Source organism: Trichomycterus rosablanca, chromosome 19 (assembly GCF_030014385.1).
Source record: "Trichomycterus rosablanca isolate fTriRos1 chromosome 19, fTriRos1.hap1, whole genome shotgun sequence".
NCBI classification, from domain to species: Eukaryota; Metazoa; Chordata; class Actinopteri; order Siluriformes; family Trichomycteridae; genus Trichomycterus; species Trichomycterus rosablanca.
In genome coordinates this window covers 41,841-52,500 of record NC_086006.1, presented here as the reverse complement: position 1 = coordinate 52,500, position 10,660 = coordinate 41,841, and the positions used below count along the sequence as shown (strand labels likewise).

Sequence of the window (10,660 nt, the reverse complement as noted above, 5' to 3'; positions counted from 1 at the left end):
TCATTACCGTTACCATCATCATCACTGTTATCATCATTACCATTACCATCATCACCATCATCACCGTTACCATCATGACCTTTACCATCATCATCACCATTACCATCATCATCACCGTTACCATCATTACCGTTACCATCATTATCACTGTTATCATCATCATCTTTACCATTACCATCATCACCATTACCATCATCATCACCGTTACCATCATTACCGTTATCATCATCATCACTGTTATCATCATTACCATTACCATCATCATCACTGTTATCATCATCATCTTTACCATCACCATCATGACCTTTACCATCATCATCACCATTACCATCATCATCACCGTTACCATCATTACCATTACCATCATCATCACTGTTATCATCATTACCATTACCATCATCATCACTGTTATCATCATCATCTTTACCATCACCATCATGACCTTTACCATCATCATCACCATTACCATCATCATCACCGTTACCATCATTACCATTACCATCATCATCACTGTTATCATCATCATCTTTACCATCATCACCGTTACCATCATCACCGTTACCATCATCACCATTATCATCATCATCATCACTATCATCATCATCATCACTATCATCACTATCATCATCATCATCATCATCACCGTTCTCATCATCACCGTTCTCATCATCACTGTTACCATCATCATCATCACCGTTCTCATCATCACCGTTACTATCATCATCATGAGCATTATCACGTAAATCAGTATCAGCACCAGTGTGTGTGTGTGTGTGTGTGTACCTGTCCACGAACATGACGACCGTGTTGGATTTATCTTTGTGTTTTTGCATTTCCTTCTTTAACCAGCGAACCTTCTGTCCTCCACCAACAGTCTTAGCTACATCACCTCCTCTCCATTCTTCACCCAGACCAAGCACCTACACACACACACACACACACTGTATAACACACATCACCTCCACTAGGTAACATGAACAGAAATAAAGACCCACCTTCACCGTGTAGTTAAACTGACGCGCTGTTCTCATGAACCTCTTAAAACCGTCTGTCTCCTCTGTCGCCGCGGTGATCACCAACAGCTCATCTGTAAACACCGGAACTACAGTATAAATACAGCACTACGATGCTATAAACACCAGTGCATGATTAGCCATCCTGGTGACGAATAAAACACTACAACTACAGTATAAATACTGGTATTACTGTGGTATAAACACTAGCACTGTGCTATAAACACTGGTATTAGTGTGCTATAAACACTGGTATTACTGTGATATAAACACTGGTATTAGTGTGCTATAAACACTGGTATTACTGTGATATAAACACTGGTATTGCTGTGATATAAACACTGGTATTAGTGTGCTATAAACACTGGTATTAGTGTGGTATAAACACTGGTATTAGTGTGGTATAAACACTGGTATTAGTGTGCTATAAACACTGGTATTAGTGTGGTATAAACACTGGTATTAGTGTGGTATAAACACTGGTATTAGTGTGGTATAAACACTGGTATTAGTGTGGTATAAACACTGGTATTAGTGTGATATAAACACTGGTATTACTGTGTTATAAACACTGGTATTAGTGTGCTACAGTGTATCACAAAAGTGAGTACACCCCTCACATTTCTGCAGATATTTAAGTATATCTTTTCATGGGACAACACTGACAAAATGACACTTTGACACAATGAAAAGTAGTCTGTGTGCAGCTTATATAACAGTGTACATTTATTCTTCCCTCAAAATAACTCAATATACAGCCATTAATGTCTAAACCACCGGCAACAAAAGTGAGTACACCCCTAAGAGACTACACCCCTAAATGTCCAAATTGAGCACTGCTTGTCATTTTCCCTCCAAAATGTCATGTGACTCGTTAGTGTTACAAGGTCTCAGGTGTGCATAGGGAGCAGGTGTGTTCAATTTAGTAGTACAGCTCTCACACTCTCTCATACTGGTCACTGAAAGTTCCAACATGGCACCTCATGGCAAAGAACTCTCTGAGGATCTTAAAAGACGAATTGTTGCGCTACATGAAGATGGCCAAGGCTACAAGAAGATTGCCAACACCCTGAAACTGAGCTGCAGCACAGTGGCCAAGATCATCCAGCGTTTTAAAAGAGCAGGGTCCACTCAGAACAGACCTCGCGTCGGTCGTCCAAAGAAGCTGAGTGCACGTGCTCAGCGTCACATCCAACTGCTGTCTTTGAAAGATAGGCGCAGGAGTGCTGTCAGCATTGCTGCAGAGATTGAAAAGGTGGGGGGTCAGCCTGTCAGTGCTCAGACCATACGCCGCACACTACATCAGATTGGTCTGCATGGCCGTCACCCCAGAAGGAAGCCTCTTCTGAAGTCTCTACACAAGAAAGCCCGCAAACAGTTTGCTGAAGACATGTCAACAAAGGACATGGATTACTGGAACCATGTCCTATGGTCTGATGAGACCAAGATTAATTTGTTTGGTTCAGATGGTCTCAAGCATGTGTGGCGGCAATCAGGTGAGGAGTACAAAGATAAGTGTGTCATGCCTACAGTCAAGCATGGTGGTGGGAATGCCATGGTCTGGGGCTGCATGAGTGCAGCAGGTGTTGGGGAGTTACATTTCATTGAGGGACACATGAACTCCAATATGTACTGTGAAATACTGAAGCAGAGCATGATCCCCTCCCTCCGGAAACTGGGTCGCAGGGCAGTGTTCCAGCATGATAATGACCCCAAACACACCTCTAAGACGACCACTGCTTTATTGAAGAGGCTGAGGGTAAAGGTGATGGACTGGCCAAGCATGTCTCCAGACCTAAACCCAATAGAACATCTTTGGGGCATCCTCAAGCGGAAGGTGGAGGAGCGCAAAGTCTCGAATATCCGCCAGCTCCGTGATGTCGTCATGGAGGAGTGGAAAAGCATTCCAGTGGCAACCTGTGAAGCTCTGGTAAACTCCATGCCCAGGAGAGTTAAGGCAGTTCTGGGAAATAATGGTGGCCACACAAAATATTGAGACTTCAGGAACTTTCACTAAGGGGTGTACTCACTTTTGTTGCCGGTGGTTTAGACATTAATGGCTGTATATTGAGTTATTTTGAGGGAAGAATAAATTTACACTGTTATGGTTGTCATGGTGATGGTGGACGCTGGCGCATTTGGCTGCCGCTACCACTATCGTATTTTATCGTATTTTTATTGTATTTTTCATTCTTTTTCATATTTTTATACACTCCTGTGATCACTACCGCTCCTGTCGCTCTATTTATTTATTTTTAATCATAAAATATCTGCGCCTTGTTGGATAATAGCACTATACCTTGAGTTAGCATTGGAGTTATCATCTGCTACCGGTACTTTTGTTTATGTCCTGCTTCATCGCCCTTCTTCACTCTGCTCTGCCCCCACTGTGGACATCTCTCGTCTGGCTTTCGCTTTTTGCTCCCATCTTACAACAAACGATGTCCACTCTAAAATATACAGCTATGGAACTTCTCCAACTCCGTTACCGGATCCCGTCCCTCAAGCCGTCATCATCTTTGTTTTCACACCTGGATATTGCTCACCTTCCACGTAGGGCTGTCGCGCTAACCGCAATTTTAACCGCAGACCAGCCAACCGCAGGGCATGCTGGACAACCGCAACACCGCGATATTCACGTTTTTTCTTTCTTTCTTCTCCTTTTTTTTTATTTATATTGTTGCAAAGTCCATCTTGTTTTATACGCTTACATTCGGGCGTAATAAATGTTAAATAAATTCATAATGAAAATGAGCTAGGAGCCACATTTTCCCGCCACCTGTTCTCATGCGTTGCTGCTGAGTGTCAGGCTTTGTGTTTTAAAATGAAAACAATCGCAACAGGAATTATAGGCAAGTTTATTAATGATCAAATTGAGTTCACACTCAGTAAATACTTGTAATTTAGACTATATTCAAACAGGCTTGGTGAACTAAAACACTTAATGACAGTTAATATGGAATTGCAGCCTGCAAATATTCTCTTGCTGGCTTGCTGGAATGATTTAAATGTATTTTTTCGTTGAATAAAAATGTATTGAAACGAATAATAACTTGAAATGTAGTATATATTGTTATGTTAATTATACTTACTAAATAGATAGTTTGTCGCATTGTAAAGTCGCATGCAGGTACAGTACACGTGTATTAGTGTAACGAGCCCCATCAGAGAGAGTTTTAGTACCGAGGGGAACATCGCTACCCCACTCAGATTCTCTCTAAAACACATCAGGTGAACATGTTGGTTCTTCTAGCGCGCATGATAACGCAGGTTTAAACTCTTACAGACTTTATTCTTTTTTTTTTTTTACCATATTTTGATTAGATGTGCATTTAAAATATTTAGCCTAAACACTTTTTTTTCGTTTCACAGTGTATATCTATCCTAAGCTAGAAGCTTATTTAAACATTTTTTAATAGAGAAAAGACGCGCATCCCTGCTCTGTTCTGTATTTAACAATAAACACGCATTTCATTGGTCTTAAAGCTGTCTCATCTTTATCATTATAAAGCAATAATATACCGAATCATAGCCCAACAATAAAGCTTGTTTATATAGCTCTAAAATCCAGATAAATTAAGTAATTTTCAAAAACAAAAAAAAATGGCGATATTACCGCATACCGCGATATTGAGACAGGTTGAATATCGCAAGGGGAAATTCTTTCACCGCGACAGCCCTACTTCCACGTCGTAAATATATCCATCGTGGCTCTCATCGAAATTACAAAATTGACGATAGCAAACCGATAAGGTCTCTTTGGTCAACTCTACCCCGTTCACCCAGCAGACGCCGTACTCGGTCTGTTAACCGGGATGTGCTGGCTACCTTGGCTAGGTCGCCAAGCACCGTACACAGTCTGAACTCTCTTCACATTGGTCTACTGAATATCCGTTCGCTCTCTGACAAGAGTTCTTTGGTCTATGATTTGCTAACCGATCATAAATTTGATTTTCTCTGCCTGACCGAGACATGGCAACAACCTGGTGAGTTTTCTCAATTAAATCAATGCATTCCACCCGGGTTTGCCTTTACCTGTGAACCTCGCACCACTGGGCGAGGAGGTGGTATTGCTACCCTCTACAGTAAGAAATGGAAAGTGACCTCAGTGTCTGTTCCTCCTCATATTTCATTTGAATCAACTATTATCCAAATTAATGGACCAATACCTACTATTTTGGCCACAATCTACCGACCACCTAAGCATAATACTGATTTTATAAATGATTTTTCCACTTTCCTAACTTCACTCTGCTCTATGTCACCGAACACAATAGTTCTCGGAGACTTCAACATCCACATTGACAACAAAAACAATACATTTACAAAAGATTTCTTGTCATGCATCGATGGTTTTGGCCTGCAGCAACATGTGGACTTTCCAACCCACTGCAAGGGGCATACTCTAGATCTCATCTGCTGTTCTGGAGTAACCCCTCTGAATTGTACTGCTTCAGATCTTCCTATCTCTGATCATCACCTGATTTCTTTTACTGTGACACTGCCATCAGCTAAAACGAGTCCTCGGGCCATCTCATTCCGTAATATCAAGAACATCGATCATACTGCCCTATCATCGGGAGTCAGTGCTCTCCATTGGAACTATGGATCTGCTTCTACCCAAGACCTCATCTCTCATTACAACACAGAGCTGCATAATCTCTTGGATAATCTTGCCCCATTAAAAACACGAACTGTTTCATTTACTCGCACTGCACCATGGTACACTACTGAACTACGACAACTAAAATCAAGGGCACGACAGCTCGAACGCCTGTATAGGAAAAGTGGACTTACTGTGCACAAGGAAATGTATAATAACCACCTACTGCATTATAAAGATGCTATCTCGGCTTCCAAATCTACCTACTATGGATCACTATTTAGGGCGTTTGAGGGTAACACCCGTGCACTTTTTTCTACTGTGAATAACATTTTGCAGCCACCGGACACTTTACCTAACCACATGTACTCAACTGAACTGTGTGACAAGTTTATGTCATTCTTCAATTCCAAAATCCAAAATATTCACCAGCAGCTGTACTCTCCACCTGTTAATACTATAAGCTATGACTGTACAACTGCTCATGTACTATGTTCTTGTTCCCTATCTACTTTTGAACTTCTTCTATAACTGAAATAACCCGCCTTATCCAAAAATCTAAACCTTCAACCTGCATTCTTGATCCTCTCCCTACAAACCTTGTCAAATCTTGCGTTTCCTCTCTGTGTACTCCTATTACTGCCATTGTTCAATCATCTCTTCTTTCTGGTTCTCTTCCTGCCCCTCTCAAGATGGCAACTATTACACCCATACTTAAGAAACCTGGCTTGGATCCCAATGACCTAAATAACTTTCGTCCTATTTCTAATCTACCTTTTATTTCGAAAGTTATTGAGAAAGTTGTTTTTGCTCAAGTTCATAAATATCTAATAGACAACGATTTATATGAGGCTTTCCAGTCTGGTTTTCGCCCTCTACATAGCACAGAAACGGCACTTCTTAAAATAACTAATGACCTTCTAGTGGCAGCTGACTCTAGTTTGCTAACCATTCTCATTGTTCTAGATCTGAAGGTGGCCTTCGATACTATCTCACACAAAATCTTGCTGGACCGCCTCAAATCAATTGTACTTACTGATACTGTTTTTGCATGGTTTTTCTCCTATATTAATGGTCGTAGCCAGTTCGTTCAACTCAAACATTTTCAGTCTCACCCATCTGAAGTTGTTTGTGGTGTCCCACAGAGCTCTGTTCTAGGACCTCTCTTATTTATTATTTACCTTCTACCTGTTGGTCAAATATTTAAAAAACATAAAATCCAATTCCACTGTTATGCTGATGACACCCAACTATACTTATCCACTAAACCTAATGCCTTGCTCCCACCTTCTACCCTATCTGACTGCTTAGACGAAACTAAAAACTGGTTCTCTAAAAACTTCCTGATGGTTAATACAGATAAAACTCAAATTCTCCTTGTGGGAACTAAGACCACTCTCGCCAAAACCAAATCGTTTACTTTGAACTTTGAAAACTCTGTCATTTCGCCTTCTTCCCAGGTTAAAAGCCTGGGTGTTGTTCTTGACAGTCATCTTTCTTTCAAAGCACACATCAATAACATTACACGATCTGCCTACTTCCACTTAAGGAATATCAACCGCCTACGCCCGTTCCTCAGTCAAACAAGTACTGCCATTCTCGTCCATGCGCTGGTAACATCCCGAATTGACTACTGTAATTCAATCCTATTCGGCTTACCTCATAAATCATTACAAAAACTCCAACTAGTCCAAAACTCCGCTGCACAGATTATCTCTAGCTCACCCTCAACTAATCACATCACTCCAGTTCTCAGACAGCTTCACTGGCTCCCCGTAAATTATCGCATACACTTTAAGATCTTGTTATTCACATTCAAAGCTCTACATGGTCTAGCACCCTCTTACATCTCCGATTTACTCCAATTCTACAATCCCACCCGCACTCTTAGGTCTTCCTCAGCCTTCCAGCTTTCTATTCCTTCTGTCCGCCTGTCGACTATGGGTGCGAGGGCTTTTAGCCACTCTGCCCCTTCTCTCTGGAACACCCTCCCAATCCATATCCGTACTATCGATTGTTTCTCTACTTTTAAATCCCAACTTAAAACTCACCTCTTCAAGCTAGCCTACTACTAATCTTTCAAACTTGATTGGTACTACTACCCCAATATTTGTTTAATAGTGATTACATTTGACTGTTTAGAGATTGTATTGATTTTATTGTATTTATCTTTATTGATTTTTCTATTAGATTTTAATGGTTTATTGATGTCTGTTACTTTCTTGCTTTTGTAAGGTGTCCTTGAGTGTTTTGAAAGGTGCCATAAATAAAATGGATTATTATTATTATTATTATTATTATATAAGCTGCACACAGACTACTTTTCATTGTGTCAAAGTGTCATTTTGTCAGTGTTGTCCCATGAAAAGATATATATAAATATCTGCAAAAATGTGAGGGGTGTACTCACTTTTGTGATACACTGTATAAACACTGGTATTAGTGTGCTATAAACACTGGTATTAGTGTGCTATAAACACTGGTATTAGTGTGGTATAAACACTGGTATTAGTGTGCTATAAACACTGGTATTAGTGTGCTATAAACACTGGTATTAGTGTGCTATAAACACTGGTATTAGTGTGCTATAAACACTGGTATTACTGTGCTATAAACACTGGTATTACTGTGGTATAAACACTGGTATTAGTGTGCTATAAACACTGGTATTAGTGTGCTATAAACACTGGTATTAGTGTGGTATAAACACTTACACTGTGCTATAAACACTGGTATTAGTGTGCTATAAACACTGGTATTGGTGTGCTATAAACACTGGTATTAGTGTGGTATAAACACTGGTATTAGTGTGCTATAAACACTGGTATTAGTGTGGTATAAACACTGGTATTAGTGTGGTATAAACACTTACACTGTGCTATAAACACTGGTATTAGTGTGCTATAAACACTGATATTAGTGTGCTATAAACACTGGTATTAGTGTGGTATAAACACTGGTATTAGTGTGCTATAAACACTGGTATTAGTGTGGTATAAACACTTACACTGTGCTATAAACACTGGTATTAGTGTGGTATAAACACTGGTATTAGTGTGCTATAAACACTGGTATTAGTGTGGTATAAACACTGGTATTAGTGTGCTATAAACACTGGTATTAGTGTGGTTTAAACACTTACACTGTGCTATAAACACTGGTATTAGTGTGCTACAAACACTGGTATTAGTGTGCTACAAACACTGGTATTACTGTGTTATAAACACTGGTATTAGTGTGCTATAAACACTGGTATTAGTGTGCTATAAACACTGGTATTAGTGTGCTATAAACACTGGTATTAGTGTGCTATAAACACTGGTATTAGTGTGCTATAAACACTGGTATTAGTGTGGTATAAACACTTACACTGTGCTATAAACACTGGTATTAGTGTGCTATAAACACTGGTATTAGTGTGCTATAAACACTGGTATTAGTGTGGTATAAACACTGGTATTAGTGTGGTATAAACACTTACACTGTGCTATAAACACTGGTATTAGTGTGCTATAAACACTGATATTAGTGTGCTATAAACACTGGTATTAGTGTGGTATAAACACTGGTATTAGCGTGCTATAAACACTGGTATTAGTGTGGTATAAACACTTACACTGTGCTATAAACACTGGTATTAGTGTGCTATAAACACTGGTATTAGTGTGCTATAAACACTGGTATTAGTGTGCTATAAACACTGGTATTAGTGTGGTATAAACACTTACACTGTGCTATAAACACGGGTATTAGTGTGCTACAAACACTGGTATTACTGTGTTATAAACACTGGTATTAGTGAGCTATAAACACTGGTATTAGTGTGCTATAAACACTGGTATTAGTGTGCTATAAACACTGGTATTAGTGTGCTATGAACACTGGTATTACTGTGGTATATACACTTACACTGTGCTATAAACACTGGTATTAGTGTGCTATAAACACTGGTATTAGTGTGCTATAAACACTGGTATTAGTGTGCTATGAACACTGGTATTAGTGTGCTATAAACACTGGCATTAGTGTGCTATAAACACTGGTATTAGTGTGCTATAAACACTGGTATTACTGTGGTATAAACACTTACACTGCTATAAACACTGGTATTACTGTGGTATAAACACTTACACTGTATGAACACTGGTATTAGTGTGCTATAAACACTGGTATTAGTGTGCTATAAACACTGGTATTAGTGTGCTATAAACACTGGTATTAGTGTGCTACAAACACTGGTATTAGTGTGCTATAAACACTGGTATTAGTGTGCTATAAACACTGGTATTAGTGTGCTACAAACACTGGTATTAGTGTGCTATAAACACTGGTATTAGTGTGCTATAAACACTGGTATTAGTGTGCTATAAACACTGGTATTAGAGTTGTAGTGTACAGTAGCCCTGTGAGTGAAGGTATTTATAACCGGTGCTGTAACCGACTGTGTTCAGTGTTAAACTCTTCTGTTGGTGTTGAATCAGTCCTGTGATGTGAGGTGATTAATAACATGTAGCGCGTGCAGCTCATTAATCCTCTAAATGTAAACAAAGTGCTCAATGTTAGCAACAGTGTTTACACCGGTGCATTGTGGGAAATAGAGTTTATCATTCTGAATGAAACAGAAAGTTTGGACTGTGTGTGTAACAGTTAGTAATGGTTATATTTACCAGGTGAATGTGTGTGTGTGTGTGTGTAACAGTTAGTAATGGTTATATTTACCAGGTGAATGTGTGTGTATAGTGTGTGTGTAACGGTTAGTAATGGTTATATTTACCAGGTGAATGTGTGTGTGTGTAACGGTTAGTAATGGTTATATTTACCAGGTGAATGTGTGTGTGTAACGGTTAGTAATGGTTATAGTTACCAGGTGAATGTGTGTGTATAGTGTGTGTAACGGTTAGTAATGGTTATATTTACCAGATGAATGTGTGTGTATAGTGTGTGTAACGGTTAGTAATGGTTATATTTACCAGGTGAATGTGTGTGTGTAACGGTTAGTAATGGTTATAGTTACCAGGTGAATGTGTGTGTATAGTGTGTGTAA

General features: G+C 39.4%; 1 protein-coding gene across 2 annotated transcripts in view; it reads right to left on the bottom strand.

Annotated features, from left to right (window-relative positions):
- plod3 (procollagen-lysine, 2-oxoglutarate 5-dioxygenase 3) overlaps positions 1 to 10,660 on the bottom strand; it is a 34,182-nt gene that overhangs the window by 22,820 nt on the left and 702 nt on the right. For both annotated transcript variants that reach the window (XM_063014901.1, XM_063014903.1), the window contains exons 2-3: positions 996 to 1,087; positions 784 to 920 (exon numbers count right to left, since the gene is read on the bottom strand). In XM_063014901.1, the coding sequence (XP_062870971.1) occupies positions 784 to 920; positions 996 to 1,087 (229 nt within the window). The remainder of the gene's footprint in view (positions 1 to 783; positions 921 to 995; positions 1,088 to 10,660) is intronic.